The sequence below is a fragment of the Mustela erminea genome, chromosome 16, assembly GCF_009829155.1.
Source record: "Mustela erminea isolate mMusErm1 chromosome 16, mMusErm1.Pri, whole genome shotgun sequence".
Taxonomy (NCBI): Eukaryota; Metazoa; Chordata; class Mammalia; order Carnivora; family Mustelidae; genus Mustela; species Mustela erminea.
In genome coordinates this window covers 43,856,608-43,875,241 of record NC_045629.1, presented here as the reverse complement: position 1 = coordinate 43,875,241, position 18,634 = coordinate 43,856,608, and the positions used below count along the sequence as shown (strand labels likewise).

The following is an 18,634-nucleotide window of genomic DNA, read 5'->3' as shown; positions in this document are numbered from 1 at the left end:
TTTCTTAAATAATTAAGAAGACATATGGGGTAGGGGGGCGCCTGGGTGGCTCAAAGGGTTAAGCCTCTGCCTTTGGCTCAGGTCATGATCTCAGGGTCCTGGGATCGAGCCCTGCATCAGGATCTCTGCTTCACAGGGAGCCTGCTTCTCCCTCTCTCTGCCTACTTGTGATTTCTGTCAAATAAATAAATAAAATCTTAAAAAAAAAAAAGGTAGGTTACTAAAATGAGAATGAAATAAGAACACTGAGGTAGATGTAATGATATAGGTGTAATAAAATTGTACTCTTGGACAGAATATAAACTGCTACTGTCCAATTTCAGAAGGTGATTGGGCAGAACCTGTAAAAGTTTTAAATACCCCAAGACACTCCCATTTCTAGTAAGATAGCCTACAGATATACTAGCGTGTAAGTGTATAAAGATATAAATACAAAAGTTTTTAAACTGCAATAATTTGTTTTAATAGCAAGAAAATTAGAAACCTGGCTGTCCTTCAGTAGGTATTAATTAAATAACTAATAATAATTATTATTATTATTAATTAATAATTAATTAATTATATAAAGCAAGGAAATGCCAAATTTCAGGTACTATATACTGTTACACTAGTTTCTTGGTGACTTAAAAAAATGTAGGGGTGGGGCCCCTGGGTGGCTCAGTGGGTTAAAGCCTCTGCCTTCGGCTCAGGTCACGATACCTGGGTCGTGGGATCGAGCCCCACATTGGGTTCTCTGCTCCACAGGGAGCCTGCTTTCTCCTCTCTCTCTCTCTGCCTGCCTCTCTGCCTACTTGTGATCTCTGTCAAATAAATAAATAAAATCTTTAAAAAGAAAAAAAAAAAAGTAGGGGTACCTGGCTGGCTCAATCAGTGGAACATGAGGTTCTTAATCACAGGGTTTTAAGTTTGAGCCCCATGTTGGGTGTAGAGATTACTTCAAAATAAATCTTTACGGGTCCCTGGGTGGAACAGTTCATTAAGCATCTGGTTAAGTGTCTGACTCTTGGTTTTGGCTTGGGTTGTGATCTCAGGGTTGTGAGACTGAGCCCTGCATCAGGCTCCACTCATTGTGGAGTCTGGTTGAGATTCTCTCTCCCGCTGACCCTCCCGCTCATGCTCACACTCATGCTCGCTCTCTTTCAAACAAATCTTTAAAATATAAAAATAAATTAAAATAAATAAATCTCTTAAAAAATGACTACTACCTTGGACTTTGAGAGAAGTACTGGATGTAAATAGAACACATGTTGCTAAAACAAAGAAACTACATTAGTTTTCTCTGGTCAACTAGTATCTCCTCCTAACTTCCTCATGGTTGCTATTCTTCAAGTCAGCCAAAATCAAAACTACAGTCTGGCTTATAACTCCAGGAGACACCATTCACACTGAATTATACATATATAACATGTCCTGGAATATCAACTTTGTGTTCTAGAGATTAGACCATTATGTCCAATCCACTGATTTCTCTGTATCCATCTCATTTTATTGTAATAGCTGCTAATTAACATCTCTATCTTTTAAGTTTGTTTACTTTTTTTAGTAATCTCTACACCCAAGTGAGGCTCAAACTTATGGCCCTGAGATCAAAAGTCACATATTCTTCCAACTGAGCCAATCAGACACCGTAACATCTCTATCTTTACTGTCCTTCAACCAAAGTCAAATGAATCTTCTTCAAACATAATTACAAGACACATTCTGTTAAAAAAAAAATCTTTATTGGTTCCCCAGAATCTGCTGAAATAAATGAAAACTCATCTAAATGGGTGTTAGGGCCCTCAAAATATATGGTCTTGATTCACCTTTTCAGTTTTTCTCCTATGACTTCCCAAAATATGATTAGTGTTCTAGCTGAAGTTTGCAGAACAAACTGTGTTCTCATTCCATAATGCACACAAGCTTCTCCCTCCTGACACAAGGGCACCCCTGTCTAGTGCTGCCTAATAATTTATACGCCTTTAAAAACTTCTCTTTTGGCTTTTGAGTTGCAACTTTTCCTAGAGTCCCTCCATCACAGTCCTTACTGCTACTTACTCAGTTTCCAATTACCAAATATTTTAGTTTTGGCCCTTTCCTCCAACTCCACTGCTACTCCCCTCTAGATTCTATTACGATTCTTAACTGGCTTATCTTCTTTTAATCTTTTTTCTGAAAACTCTTCTCAATCACTGTTGCCAGAGAGACCTTACTAAAAAGCAAATCTGATATAAAATTTCTACATAAACACTTCACTGGTCCCTGCTTATTTGCCTAGACATATTTCTTCCTTCCTTTCTTTCTTTTTTTTTGAGACAGAGAGAGAGACGGAGTGAGGGTTGGGGAGGGGCACAGGGAGGGAAATGAGCAAACTCCCCACTGAGCAGGGAGCCCAACATGGGGCTCAATCCCAGGACCCGGAGATCATAACATGAGCCAAAAGCAGACACTTCGACTGACTGAGCCACCCAGACGCCCCCAGATGTATCTATCACACTAACTTCACATTCATCTCACATTATTAGTTCCCAAAGAATACTATTCTGTCTAGATTATTACTTACATACACACACAAAGGCACATGAGAAAATAGACAGCCTGGCCAGTCTCTCTCTCTGAAGGCTGTCACCCCATTTTGGAAATCTTCCTTAGGGGCACCTGGGTGGCTCAGTCGTTGGGTATCTGCCTTCGGCCTGGGTCATGATCCCAGGGTGCTGCAATCGATCCCAGCATCAGGCTCCCTGCTTGGCGGGAAGCCTGCTTCTCCCTCTCCCATACCCTCTACTTGTGTTCCCTCTCCTGCTGTGTCTCTCTCTGTCAAATAAATAAAATCTCTCGAAATAAATAAATAAATAAATAAAGAGGAAATCTTCCTTAAACTGACTTCCTCTACCCACCCTCTACAATTGAGTTAGTACCTCTCCTCTGAGTGACCAAAGCACCCTTTGTATACCTTTCTCATAGTACTTCACTTTGCTCTAACTCTTGGTTCACTTACCTATGACAGGAACTCTTTGAAAAGAAAGAGTAGATTTTATATATCTTTAATCCCTACTCTCCACTTAGTAGAGTGCCTGACACCTTCTGGGTGACTGTGCATCTTATTTGTATGTACAGGTGATCTACAGCATTATAAGCCTAGTGAGTAAATTAAAGAAGGGTGAATAACAGAATAATGCAGATTACATGTTCAGAAAAAGGATTTTGAATCTAAAATAGTAGACCCAACAATAAAAATGGTGGCAATAACAAAAAGTTTTTCTGCGGAAAGAAATAAAACTGAGAGAGTACAATGGGAGGAAAAAAAAAGGCAAACCATGGGCCAAAATTCTAGCACTACCAGGCAATGAAATGAGAATCAAAGCATGAGTCACTTAGAATATTCATGGCTTAATACATTTCTTCATACCACTTACTAGGCATTATGGAATGCTAATTACTAGAGTGAACAACCATTCTTGCTTCATGTTTCAATAAAGAGATTCCCGCTAGTCATGGGTTTGGCAGTCTGATAAAGTCTTATGTTGTCTTATAAGAAAATGTTTGTAAGTGCATAAAATATATAGGCTTACAAAGGAAACCAATTATATTGAAATACTGATATCAAATAATAAATTCCTATACAGTACTACTTAATACATTAAATGCAGATCTAATAAAAACTAACTTTGAAGTTGTGATGTGTTAAAACAGTATTTCAAAATAAAAAATTAATAAGAAAATAGCTAAGTTTTCTGTTGAGGAAACACCAACCGAACACCATGGGTGCTATAATGACTGAGATCCAGTATCTATATTCGTAATTAATGGAAATTTAACTTGCAAAATCTTATACTAGGATCAATCCTCTTCATCTCTCCCTACTTCTCCTCCTATCCCTTCACCTCAGTACCTTAACGGCTCCTCCTCATGGCAGTGATTTATCTGATTTGTGTGCAAGAGAAAGAGTTGAGCATACCCAGCTCAAATATTTCTAGGCTTCCACATTTTCTATCTTCTTTTTGCAAGGTGGGTGTAGATAGGGGCATAAACTTACCAAGGCTCTGCCCATTGAAAAGAGATGGCCTGAAGTTTGAGGACTAAGCTCAGTTTGGGGTGGGGAATAGTAGAGCCCTTGGTCACACATGAAGTGTTGGCCAATGCAACCTTTATCAAAATCAGAATCATGCAGATGATCAAATATATTTCTCACATATATCTGGTCTTTGTAAGGCTTCTGGCTCACAGCTCCCCAAACTCTTGGAATTCCTAAGTGATGAAATTGGGAAGATGGCTTTTGTCATTAATGGTAACTTTTGAAAGATACCAAAGGATGGGGTCAGTTGCCAGTGGAGCCAACCATGTGATTAGGGGGTTGAAACTCTCAGTCCCATCCCAAACCTCTGGGGAGGGAAGAGGGCCTAAAGTTTGAGTTTAATCACCAATGGTCAATGATTTAATCAATCGTGCCTATGTAATGAGGCTTCCATAAAAATCCAAAAGGACAGCGTTCAGAGAACTTCTGGGTTGGTGACCACATGGAGACCAGGACAGAGTGGCATGCGTAGAGAGGTAAAGGGAGCTCCGTACCCCTTCCTACAAACCTTGCCCTATGCCTATCTTCCATCTGGCTGTTCCTGAGTTCTATCTTTTTATAATAAATTGGTGATCTTACTAGTAAGTAAAATATTTCTTTGAGTTCTGTGAGTCACTCTAGCAAATTAATTGAACCCAAGGAGAGGGTCTTGGGAAGTTCTGATTTGGTCTGAAGCACAGGTAATAACCTGGGTTTGCAACTGGAACCTGAAGGTGGGGTATAGAATATTGTAGTACTGAACCCTTGGACTGTGGAATCTGATGCTATGTCCAGGCGGAGAGTGCCAGAATTAAGTCAAACTGTAGGACACTCAGTTGGTGCCTGAACAATGGCTTGTTGTTGGTGTGGGGAAAGCCCTTTCTCTAACTGAAACTGGGTGCTCAAAATCATTTTATACTCATGTCTTATTTTTCATCTGAGTCCAAACTTCAAAGAAAAGGGTATCATTTATTGAACCCTTAGCCTCACAGCATCATTTATTCTACTTCACTTATCCAAGTTGTATTTTTATTTTTGTGTGATTAGTATTTGTTGCTTTCATTAGGCCATAAGTCACATAAGGGTCACCACAGTACCTCCAGTGCCTAGTACAATGCCTGGCCCCTGGAAGACATTCAATAGTTTTTGAACAAATGAGTGAATAAGTAAATGTCTGTTCACTGTACTACAACAACCTCCATAAACTCCAGTTAGCTTAAGAAAGTCTGTAGATTTTGAGTTTTTATAGTTTCATAAATAAATTCTTAAAAGTTCAACTTACTAGCATTAGAAAGAATAAAATGTTGTAAAAACAAATAGACCCAATAAAGTACACTTACCCTTCTATAACCATTGCAAGAGAGCCCAATAAAATGGTGTGAATCACATGATAAATTATTTCTGGCCTTCCTCCAATTCGTCCATCTTCAAGGGTAATAGTTTCTTTCAAGGACTTACCACTACACAAAGGAAATATGTTTTTTTATTATTTTGAAAATATATATTTGAAAAATCAAAGATCTTAAGTTTCTTCATAAAAAAAATATAGGTGGTCCTTGGAATTTCAAAGTATATTCTTTTAGTCAAATATCTAACTTACACATCTCCACGTCTCTGAAATGGTTTCTAGAACACGAAGATAATGGACTCTGTGAAGACTAAACATGAAAAGTTCAGGAAATATGACAAAAAAGATTTTTAGGGGGCTCCTGGGTGGCTCTGTCAATTAAGGAGCCGACTCTTGATTTCAACTCAGGTCATGATCTCAGGTCTTGGGATCAAGCCCAGCCTAGGGCTCCATGCTCAGAGGGGAGTCTCTTTTAAGACTCTATCTCCCTCTACCCCCGCTCATTTATGCTCTCTTTCTCAAATAAATAAATCCTTTTATTTTTTTAAGACTTTATCTATTTATTGGAGAGAGAGAGAGACAGCAAGAGAGGGAACACAAACAAGGGGAGTGGGAGAGGGAGAAGTAGGCTTCACACAAAGCAGGGAGCAGGAAGCCCAGCACAGGGCTCCATCCCAGGACCCTGGGATCACAACCTGAGCCAAAGGCAGACGCCCAACAACTGAGCCAGGTGTCCCTCAAATAATAAATCTTAAAAAAAAAAAAAAAAAAAAAAAAGATTTTTAGGTTTCTTTTCCAAGATCAATTATCACTCAACTAGTGGTTACTAAATCAAAATATTTAAATCATAAGTTGAATAGCTAAGTTCTCAAAATTAAAATACTACACACAACCTACTTTTAAACATGACAGAAATATTTTGGAATTCTTCCGAATTTAAAATCACTTATACTACTAGCTTCATTTAAGTTATACACAAGAAAATTATTCTTAGGTAAAACTATGACTAAATTAGTAAATAAGTCTGTAACAATTTAACTGAGTATTAATCCTACATTAAATTTGGACATTATATATTTAGATGTATATATAAATTTGAATTTTATCTGGATGATATTTTAGATATTGATACCAAGAGAATGAATCTAGAAATTCTAAAACAGATACAAATATTGGAAGGATATTAAAAATAATTTATTTCCATAATGTATTAGTTAGCAATGTGACTGATTCTCATTGGTACTTACCCAATTCTCCTAAAAATAACTTGCATCATAGAAAGAAAACAAATAATTAACACTAAAATATAGAAAGGCAATAAAGAAGACTGTGTCAATCGCAAAAAAAAATCCTGAGATGGTGCCTGCAGGGATTCTTGACATAGGAGCCAATTCATTGTAAAATTCCTACAGAAAACAAAAAGCATGGTATTAAAAATCATAGATGGTATACCCTATTGTACATAAAAGTATTTTTTATCTCAATAAAAACTAAGACAAAAGACACATTTCTTAATCTATTCACTTGTAACAGCAAAGTGTGACTCTCTCTATATAAAGATAATAGCATCAGCAATGCTCCTCAACAAACTGCCCCAATAAATGTAAAACTGCTACTTTTTATTACCCAGTAATATGATCATCTCTAGAACCCAAAATGGTTTCAGTAAGTTTAAGTTTCTATTTTTATCTGCAAGACAACAAAAAATTCAGCTGTCCAACCTCCATATCTGCAGTGTCCAATACGATAGCTACTAGGTACAATGTAGCTATTAGCACTTGAAATGTGGCCAGTACAAATGGATATACTTTAAATACAAAATACACCCTGGATTTCAAGCATAAAAAAGAATGAAATGGACTAAAGAATATAAAATAGCTCATTAATAAATTTTATACTGCTTATATATTAAAATAACATTTTAATATATTGGATTAAATAAAATATATGATTTAAATTAAATTCCTTTGTTTCTTTTTACTTTTATAAATGTGGCTACTAGAAAATTACACATGTGACTCATGTTATATTATTACTAAACAGTCCTGTTTTATATGGATGAAAGTAATTCAACTAGGACCATTTTAAAGAGTAATTTAATTATTAAGACAGAAATCATAAAATTCTAGACATAAACATTTTGAGTTATAAGACTCAGGATACACTTTTTTTGACCCTAAGCTAAAGGTGATCAACAAGACTCTTAGTTATATGTGAATTTATCTGCATTCTCACACCTGATCCATCTCCAACATCCATTTTATCCTTAATCCCTAGCCCGAGAAGGGAGATTAGATAAGGAATGATCTCCAGAAGAGCTCTTGGATGACTGTGAATGCCTGCATCCCAGATCACTGGGTTTAGAAAAAAGTTAGTTTCACCATGTGTCAAGCAGTAATACAGCTATATCAAAGAAGCTGCCTTTAAAATGTTTTGTACATATTATCATATGATGAATCACATCTTTTTTGTCTACCTACTAAAGTTACCAGTTCTATAAGATCCAATTCAAATCCCAATTTAGTGAATATTCTTCTCATATCCCCCAGTCTCAATCGTTCCTTCCCATATCCCCATGGCACTTTACTTATCCCTCTGTTATAGTGCTTAACGCAACTTGCTAGTTTAAAATTATAGTCATTTTTGTATCTCCCAGAATACCTGGCCTAGTATTCTGCACATCCAATAAATACGTACTAACATTTCTTTAGTGGTTCTTGAAAGTCTGTCTCAACAGAAATGTTTCCTGAAATTCCGGTGAACTACAAATCCTAATAACCAGTGGGCACATTTAAGCATAAGGCATTAACTGTTTATACCACGCATGCCATTAACAGTATAAAAACTAACTAATCAGGGCACCTGGATGGCTCAGTGGGTTGGGCCTCTGCCTTTGGCTAGGGTTAGATCTCAGGGTCCTGGGATCGAGTCCTGCATCAGGTTCTCTGCTCAGTGGAGAGCCTGCTTCCCCCCCCTCTCTGCCTGCCTGTTTGCCTACTTGTGATTTATCTGTGTGTCAAATAAATAAATGAAATCTTTAAAAAAAAACCAAAAAACTAACTAATGAGATGTCAATATTCTTAAGGACAGACATGCCTTATTCTTAAAACACCTAGTGTATTACACTGTGAGGCAAATCTAGTACCTGACATGCTGAGCAAAGAGGCACAACATAACATCAACTAAGAAATGCGAGACAAAAGCAGCCCTTACTCCTATGTGCATTCTAGAGTCTTAAAGATTAAAGAGAAAGTCAGGGGAAAGGCCATCAATTATGGAGTTCTAGTACCAATTTTTCCTACTTGCCTGGTAAATATCAGGCCTATATATACACACCCAAAAAAGACATAGTCCCTCCCTGTCCTTTTGGAACACGTGGCCTCCTAAAGGATCCTTTTACCCCAGTAGAGACCTATATATGACTTATACTTCAGAAGATTTCTCCAGTGTTTCAACACATTGTTGTGATACACCACAACATGAAATTCCATGCACAGCATCTAAAATCCCATGTAATCACAGCAAATGACAATAAGGTTCTAAGGTATATTATATGAACCAGAAAAATGTGTATTTAAATATATATTTTGTTATGCAAGTGGACACTATCACACATATCACTTTAGATTTAATTATTATTTTTTAAGATATTTATTTATTTATTTGACAGAGAGTGAGTGAGTGAGTGAGAGAGAGCACACACAGGCAGAGAGGGAGAAACAGATTCTCCACTGAGCAGGAGCCTGATATGGGGCTTGACCCCAGTACCCTGGGATCAGGACCCAGGCTGAAGGCAAATGCTTAACTGACTGAGCCACCCAGGGGCCCCTCACTTCCAATTTAAAAAGTGCATTTAACTAACAAAAAGCACATTACTCGAATTTCAAAAGTCAGCTTCTAGGGGTGCCTGAGTGGATCAGTTGGTTAAAAAGTCAGCTTCCAATGTAATCCACTAATATGACCCCAAAATGAGATTCTTTACTATGAAATAGATATCTTACTGCCCACCCCTTTTTAATGCAAGCATTTTGCTGATGTAGTGGTTAAAATTACATTGGTTTTGGGGTGTGTGGGTGGCTCAGTCAGCTAAGCATTTGCCTTGGGCTCAGGGTCCTGGGATTGAGTCCCACATTGGGCTCTCCACTCTGCAGCAAGTCTGCTTCTCCCTCTCTTCCTGTGATCTCTCACTTCCGCTCACTCTCAAATAAATAAGTAAAATCTTTTTTAAAAAATTACATTGGTTTTTAAATTCATTTAAATCTTTATTCTGATGGGGCGCCTGGGTGGCTCAGTGGGTTAAGCCGCTGCCTTCGGCTCAGGTCATGATCTCAGGGTCCTGGGATCGAGTCCCACGTCGGGCTCTCTGCTCAACAGGGAGCCTGCTTCCTCCAATCTCTCTCTCTCTCTGCCTGCCTCTCTGCCTACTTGTGATCTCTCTCTGTCAAATAAATAAATAAAATCTTTAAAAAAAAAAAAAAAATCTTTATTCTGATTTCAGACTGTATCATTGTTCCACATCAAGGGAGAAAGTAGCCTTAAAACACTGTGATACTATTAAGGCTTAAGTACATCTAACTTATAAAACACCTAAATGAGATTTTATTTATTTATTTGAGAGAGAGAATGAGACAGAGCTTGAGAGGGGAGAAGGTCAGAGGAAGAAGCAGACTCCCCATGGAGCTGGGAGCCCAATGCGTGACTCAGTCCCGGGACTGAAGGATCACGACCTGAGCCGAAGGCAGTTGCTGACCCAACTGAGCCACCCAGGTGCCCCTAAATGAAATTTTCTTAAAAAGAGAAAACATATTAATGCTATATTTCTTCTAGATATTGTAATATGCTAAATTATTTATTTTCTAAGTGGTAGGTAATTAGGTGTTTACTACTCCTTGGATTTTTTTTGTTCCTTATCTTTTTTAAGATTTTATTTATTTACTTGACAGAGAGAGATCACAAGTAGGCAGAGAGAGAGAGAGAGGGAAGCAGGCTCCCTGCTGAGCAGACAGCCCGATGCTGGACTCCATCCCAGGGCCCTGAGATCATGACCTAAGCCAAAGGCAGAGGCTTAACCCACTGAGCCACCCAGGCACCCTGCTCTTTATCCTCTATGTCATACAGAGTTAGGTAAATTTATATATAATCTAAAACTTACTTAGTCATATTTAGTCCAAATTTTACTTCAAGGAATTTCAGCATGTGCCCATTTTCTTTGTGTGGGACAAACATCTGGAAGAAAAAAGGACAGTTACAACAAAAAACTATTAGCTAGGTTCACAGCAATATGTTTCTACCTAAAATAGAAAACACAGCAAGACTATAAAATAAAAACTACAAACTAAAAATGAATTAAATAATACTTGGTATAACAACTAAGCCAGGAGATCTAGTGACCTAAGTCAATCGAATTACTTTATAGTTAATGGTAAAACTATAATGGGGTAGGGTAGTAAGATTTCCACTTATCCTGCATGACTTAAGTCACTTACCCACTCTTTTCAAAACTTTTATTCATCTCAATTTACTTAATTACTTAATGTTAGTTAATTAGATAATGGTGACATTTTAAATTAAAAGGAAAATAAAGTGTATCTTTTAAGTATATCTAGAAAAGAATTAGAATCCTATTTTTCCTATAAATATGATCATTGTTCAACTCAAAATTTTATTGTATAAACTCTATTATTATGCTATCTCATTATTATTAAAATTTAGCCCAGAATATTTCATTATTCAACTTGACCTACTACATGAATCTCACATGCAGTTATTTACCTTCATTATAATGTTCAGTGTCACTGTCAGAGTACACACCAAGTAAAAATTAATCACTTTTATTATTTTAGCTATAAAAGTTCCTTTCTTCACATTCAGCTGTGGGAGAGAAATCATAAACAAAGAAGTGAGGTATGAAAAATTAACAATTAAAAGATTCACTGCAAGAATGATAAAAAGGCAATTCTCTTTACCTGAAGGCACTTAGCAAGCATTAAGGCTACTACTAAACTCAATAAAGGAGACACCAATAAAGCTGAATTCTCAAACTGCAGTAAATATCCCAGAAAGAGAGAAAATATATAGATTTTATAAACTTCATGAACCTGTTGGGACAAAATAAGATAAATGAGAATAAAATGAATTTTATTGTACATCTTCTCATTAGTTTCAGTTAGAATAGATTTGATTCCAATTATAAAATCAACGCTCAACTATAATTTAGGATAGTATCCTACAAACGTTCAACCTGTATTTTTAATGTTATAGTATATAATGAATTTATTACTTTCTCAGAAAAAACTCTCATAAACAAAGTAAAAAGCTTTAAAACCACGGACATCTTAATCATCCTGAATGAACCTGCTTTCACCTTGATTTAATTTTACTTTGCTTGCCCTGTTATTAAAATCCATCTATACAACATCAAACTGCAAAAATCAAAAGTCACAATCTTTAGAAGCAGTTCCAAAAACCTACCTAATGAAAACCTACTGCCATGAAATCTAACACCAGAGACAAGTATTTTTAGATTTGGTCCATTTAACAATAAGCATAAGGAAGCTAAACTCAATGTCCTAATAGAAGATCTTCCAGGAAAGTCACATGTCTTAGAAAATATCTTTTCTAAAATTCAGTAATATAGTAATTTAACCTATCATAAGATTAATTCCTTTTGGAAAAGGAAAACTAAGACAAAATATAGGCATTAGTTGGGGGGAGGTGGAATCGAAGGCAGAGTGCTGAAGGTAAGGGAAAAAAAAAAAAAAAGAGGGGCGCCTGGGTGGCTCAGTGGGTTTAAGCCTCTGCCTTCGGCTCCGGTCATGATCCCGGGGTCCTGGGATTGAGCCCCGCATCGGGCTCTCTGCTCAGGGGGAGCCTGCTTCCTCCTCTCTCTCTCTCTCTGCCTTCTTGTGACCTCTGTCTGTCAAATAAATAAATAAATAAATAAAACCTTTAAAAAAAAAAAAAAAAGAAAGAAAGAAAGAAAAGGAAAACAGAATGAACAATATCCCTAAGAGGCCAGAGCCATTAAGAAAAGAAATACCTTGGGGCGCCTAGGTGGCTCAGTGGTTTAAGCCTCTGCCTTCGACTTGGGTCATGATCTCAGGGTCTTGGGATCAAGCCCCACATTGGGCTCTCTGCTCAGCAGGGAGCCTGCTTCCCCCTCTCTCTCTGCCTGCCTCTCTGCCTACTTGTGATCTCTCTCTGTCTATCAAATAAATAAATAAAAATCTTTAAAAAAAAAAAAAAAAGAAAAGAAAAGAAAAGAAATACCTTACTGCTAGAAGGCTGAAGCAATGACTGGGAGAGGCCACAATGGGATCTTCTGAGTGCTGAAAATTTTCTTTCTTTTTTTAAAGATTTTTTTTCAGAGAGAGAAAGAGAAAGACAGAGAGCAAGAGCACACACAAGCAGGGGGAGCAGAGGCAGAGGGAGAAGCAGGTTCCCCACTGAGCAAGTAAGTAGCCCAAAGCAGGACTTGACGCCAGGACCCCAGGATCATGACCTGAGCGGAAGACAGAAGCTTAACCGACTGAGCCACCCAGATGTCCCTGAAATTCTTCTACTTTCTGATTTTGGAGGCTGGCTCTGTGGATACACATATGTGCCAGTTAATGAATGACTGTCTCTTAGCTCCCAATTTATCCCTCCACCACCTGCTTTGTAATGCAGGGGCTGGAGACTCTGCATTCTATGTTTCTGCTTTTCCAGCTGGCTCCCTATTAAACTCTGCCCATGTGAAAAGCTTGAAACAGATTACAAGGCTGGAGGAGAATTCAGGAGCTAGCGGCTTCCTGTCTGCTTTGCAGCTCCTGTGAATATCCTATTGGCAGTAATTCTTCACTCCAACAGAGCCATTCCTTCTAGCGGAAGCAGCTGAATGCAGGTGCAGTCTGTCCAGCACTTGAAGAACCAGATGTATCACATTCTCTTGCCCCCAGAGATCCCAGGGCCAGTTAGCCAGAGCCCCATTCACAGAGGTCTGCGTGCATTTCCATGGGGCCCTTCTTTCCAGTTTAGAGACACCAGCAAAGCCAGGCAGTGGCCCCTCATTAGCAGCCTGAGTTTCAGCTCCACAGATGTCCCTCCTCTAAGTTTTGAAGTCTTAATTAATTCCAAATTCTCCCCTTTGCTTCCTCAGCTCTGGTAGTGGAACCTGCTTCCTACACACTGCTACCTCCATGATACTTTCAGGTTCTTACTACCCCCTTACAATTAACAAGATAATGACATTATATTTTATGTAATTAACAAGATAATGACATTATATTAATGATTCTTTATCTTAAATTCTTTCTATTCAGTTAACCTAAGCGTTTGTATTCATCAGGATTCTGGATCATCTAAACATATAGGATTAAGAAAAGAAAGAGCAGGGCGCCTGGTTGGCTCAGTAGGTTAAGCCTCTGCCTTTGGCTCAAGTCATGATCCCAGGATCCTGCATCGGGCTCTCTGCTTGGCAGGGGGCCTGATTCCCCCTCTCTCTGTCTCTCTGCCTACCTGTGATCTCTCTCTGTCAAATAAATAAATAAAATCTTAAAAAAAAGAAAGAAAGAGCAAGAAGATCCCCAAATTTCTGGCTTGGATAACATATTAAATACTTAATAAATGTTTATAAATAAAAGAAAGATGAGAGGGGGTGAAAAAGAAAAAGATAAAGAAAGGAACCAAATGCTGATGGGAACATTTAACCATGGCAGGCACTTACATAAACTGCTATAACCCATTCTGGACAAAGGCTTATTTAGTATTTAGTTAGGTTGAATATTCACATATCCTTTGACTTGTAATTCCACTAGGAGGTATATACTCGAGAAAAATCTTGCACTTATGTGCCAGGTAAAAACGTTTACTGCAGCACTGGTTATATGGACGATAAACTGGAAAAAATGAAATGTCTATCAACAATAAAATGTATAAATAAATAAAAATGAATGAAATCTAGCTCTGCACACCATCACAGGTGAATCTCAAAAGCAAATCAGATAAAACTAAACAATACATTGTTTACAGTGTATTTTTAAAGGATCAGCTAGATAGGTGGTAAAACCCATAAGGAAACAGGGGAAAGGATTAACAAAATTCAGGACAGTGAGCCTCTGTTAGGGAGGGAGCAGAATGTGACTGGAAACATGAAGAGAGGGACTTCTGGGTATTTCAGTGTTCCATTTCTTGGCCTGGATGGTCAAATACTCATATTTTATTCTATACAGTATATGTACACTGCATACGTATACTCTTTTATGCATGTTCTATATGCCACTCTTTTTCTTTTTCAAATAAATATAAAGGGAAGGCAAAAGGGCTGGAACTGGAGAAGAAGCACATGATTGACTGGTTAAGTAGACCTTATTTAAGGGAATTTCATAGTGCTTCTAAAAGGGTGGGAAGAATGAGTTTAGCAATCTTTTGAGTAGAGTTATAAATCAGAGCCTATTAAAACATTTCAAAATAAAACTTAGAAGCTAAATGATCTTAAGATACAGCACTATAAAAACATTTATTCTCTGGATTTAAAATCACAATTTCAAAATTCAAAATACCTTGTCACTTTGCTCCAGTGAAAAACTATCTAGCAAGAAAAGAGATATTGCTTGAAGAAATAAGAGATAGTGGCTGTACTCCCACATCATCATAAATGTGTAAGTTGAAGCACTCATCAATAAGTAGCAAAATCTCTAGGGAAAACAAAGAAAGAAACTAAGTATCAGTAGCCTTATTACTATAAAAATCTATGAGGTTCTTACCTCAAAGTTGCAGCTCTATCACTGGTTATACTTTAAGCTATTTAATTCTAGAAACTTTGTTTTTAAAAGTTACGTAAGTATTACTAAATCCTTATATAAACAGTAAGATCTTAAATAGAGCACACAGAAATCAATGACTTGTCCTTCAAAGTTCAACATCATATTGAGAATTTCAAGATGACAAAGGGAAAAAATTTCAGTACACTTTCAACTCAAAAGAGGTAAAGTAATAAATCTAAGATAATGGTGGCTTTACTAGTCTTGGCTGATGGGCTTTTGTTACTGTGAAGGTAACTCCACTCACCCTAGAAAATATTTTCACTTCTGTAGTGCTTCATATTTCCCTAAGAGTTTCCATTTAAATAGTCTGTTTACATCTCAGCCTATTACACAGTCATGGAAAAAAGCCCATTGCTTTTTTTTATTGCTTCTTAGCAATAAAAGTATGCCCTTACCCTTCCCCAGTGCTTGTACTGTCAACCACATAAAACTCTCTTTTCCTTTGCCATGGTACTAAACAGAAGGATTTCTTGCCCTAGCCTGAAAAATACCTGGGTAAAATAATTTCTGTCCTTCCAAATGTCATCTCTCAAATGATCCCTTAGTGGGAAACCAAGTCTGACAAATCCACTGTTTCTCAGCATATTTCTAACAACCTCTACTTGCTCCAGGGACCTACATTTTTATTCCCAATTTCCCCACCAGCCATGGTGTCAAATGACTTGGTTCTGATAAGAACAGCAAAGGAGAAGGGTAATAAGGGTCTAGTCAAACCTGAGAAAACAACCATACTCTCTAGAACTTAATCTTTCAGACTCAGCTGACTATACTCAATGATAAATTTTGGAGTCAGAAATACCTCAGGCCATCAGCAGATATAAGGATTTTCGAGCATCCTGAATAAGATTCAGACCAGAGAACAAAATATAAGAGATGGAAGAAGTCTACCAGTTAGTCAAAGAATAAATACCAACTGCCAGGCCCAGAAAAGCTTAGCACTGACAGAACACATAAGCATCTGCTCTTCATATCACCACAGCTATAAGAGAAAGTGTTCTGGAAACTTCTAATGTAGAACAACCAGAACTGTAATAACAAGGCCTGAAATCATCATCCCCAGAGAAACCAGTTCCAGAAATCAATGAAGGCTCAGATCTAGATCCAGCCTAATTAATCTAGTAGACATATGGGTGTTACTTCAAGCATAATAGGAAAAAACTACAGTATAATGAAGCAAATTGCTAATTCCAAGGGTTTATTCTCAAACTATTCTAAAGAAAATGCAGCAAAACAAAAGAAATGTATGTCAAACGCAATATGGACAATTAGCTATGTTTTTCCTTTCTCTGACCATTTTCATAATTCTGTGCACTCTGGTCTACCCCTTACCTTGCTCACTTCATTTTCAACTACATCTTTATTGTGAACTATTTTATTATACATATTACTTGACACATTAAGTGTGTTTCAGTAATCAATCACAGATGTCTCCAGATAGCTCCAGATAATGGCACAAATATCTGAGATGCAACTGGGACCACAAGCTCTAGCCTCAAGAATGAGAAGCAAACTACAAAATATGTGATTAAAATATACATTTTGCTGTAATCCTACTCGGTAATGAAAACAAGCAAACTACTGACAGAATGAACAACTCACATGGATGTCAAGGGCATTAGGCTAAATGAAAAAAGCCAGTCTTGAAGGAAAACATACTATATAATTCCATTTGTATAAACTTTCAAAATGACAAAATCATAGTGATAGAGAAGAGAGCAATTCTATTTTTACCAGAAAAATAGAAAATAGGAAGTGCTACCATAAAAGTTAACGTTACAGCCATTTGTAGTCACTCATGGTTTTTTTTTTTTTTTTAAGATTTGATTTTATTTATTTATTTATTTTGACACAGAGAAAGCGAAAGAGAGAACACAACTGGGGTGAGTGGGGGAGGGAGAAGCAGGCTTCCCGCTGAACTGGGAGCCTGATGCGGGGCTTGATCCCAGGACCCTGAGATCATGACCTGAGCCGAAGGCAGACACCTAATGACTGAGCCACTCAGGCGCCCCTATAGTCACTCTTTGTATCTTCATTAATATTTCCTTAACTTGCAAAAACTAAAAGCCATCAATATTACAGAAAATGGTAAATTAATGAGACAAATTAATTTTCAAAATAATATATTCTTCATATATTTGTCAAATAACTGTACCGAAACAATGTATCATCTTTTTCCTTAAAATAATTTACCATCTATCTGACTAGACTAACAGCATTATATAATAGGACTACCTAAATATATTCTTTATTATGTAGTAATTAGGCTTCACTAATGATTATAACTTAACTGTTAATATGATTAACTTTAAAATTTTACCCCACAGGAGCACCTGGGTGGCTCAGTGGGTTAAGCCTCTGCCTTCCACTCAGGTCATGATCTCAGGGTCCTGGAATCGAGTTCTGTATCAGGCTCTCTGCTTGGCAGGGAGCCTGCTTCCCTCTCTCGCTCTGCCTGCCTCTCTGCCTACTTGTGATCGCTCTCCGTCAAATAATAAAATTTTTTTAATAAAATAAAATAACATTTTATATATTTGCAATACACCAAAATTAATTGTGACAAATAAATTTGTACCTTACCTCTCCATAAGTATTTAAGTTGCTTTTTAAATAGCCTGTAAGTGCAGCAATTTGGCATGCGAAATATGGTAGTGCCCAGTTTTCTCTTAAAGGAATGGAGTATTCAATTCTTGTTGTATCTACCCTAAAGTAAGCCATAAATGAAGAGCAAGATAGCAAGATATTATATTTGTGTAACACAGAACTTTTCAAAGCACTTTCACACAATCTCATTGTTCTCTATACCAATCCTGTGAGTTAGAAATAGACAAAGCCACCACTGTCTTATACAGCATCTTTGAACAAATTAAGCATCTCATCCAGCCCCCATACTCTCCCTTCCAGGAAGACTCAGTGCTGCCATGTACTGCTTGGTGGAGAGATGGGCCTCTAGAAAAACTGAAAAAGCAATTTTCAATTGAAAAATTGAAAAACTGAAAAGGCACCCTTGCTCTGAGCAGATAGGCCTCATGCTAAGGCAACATAGCTTGAGCAGAAGACACTGGATTTCAGCTCCCACTCTCTCTTAATGAGATGGCTACCCTTCTCTAGAGTACAATCTGCATTACATAATTAGCAGGCCTGACAAACCCAAAGTTCTTATCCTCCCTTATTTAAAGAATATGAAGCTCAGAGAGGTGATATGACCTGATCAAGGTCATACAGCTAATAGGTGACGCAACTGGGATTACAGTGCATATCTTCTGATCTCTTTTTTAATAATCTTTTCAATCAGCAGGTTACCTGGAATTACCATTACAGTAGTCCTTCATGTGATATAACCAGAAACTTTTAAAAATTCCTACAATCATAAATACAGCATGTCTTTCCATGCTTTTCCTAAGTTTCTCCTCAATTTGCACTGACAGCAGGTTGTCTCCTGTATATAACCTC

The 18,634-nt window shown here is 37.4% G+C and overlaps 1 protein-coding gene across 5 annotated transcripts in view; it reads right to left on the bottom strand.

Annotated features, from left to right (window-relative positions):
* Positions 1–18,634, bottom strand: part of DPY19L4 (dpy-19 like 4) — a 71,536-nt gene that overhangs the window by 23,395 nt on the left and 29,507 nt on the right. For 4 of the 5 annotated variants that reach the window (XM_032315449.1, XM_032315451.1, XM_032315453.1 and 1 more), the window contains 7 exons: positions 17,762–17,885; positions 14,921–15,055; positions 11,348–11,479; positions 11,154–11,252; positions 10,534–10,607; positions 6,629–6,787; positions 5,374–5,493 (listed from right to left, as the gene is read on the bottom strand). In XM_032315449.1, coding sequence (XP_032171340.1) covers positions 5,374–5,493; positions 6,629–6,787; positions 10,534–10,607; positions 11,154–11,252; positions 11,348–11,479; positions 14,921–15,055; positions 17,762–17,885 — 843 coding nt within the window. The remainder of the gene's footprint in view (positions 1–5,373; positions 5,494–6,628; positions 6,788–10,533; positions 10,608–11,153; positions 11,253–11,347; positions 11,480–14,920; positions 15,056–17,761; positions 17,886–18,634) is intronic. The other variant, XM_032315450.1, reaches the window with a different exon arrangement.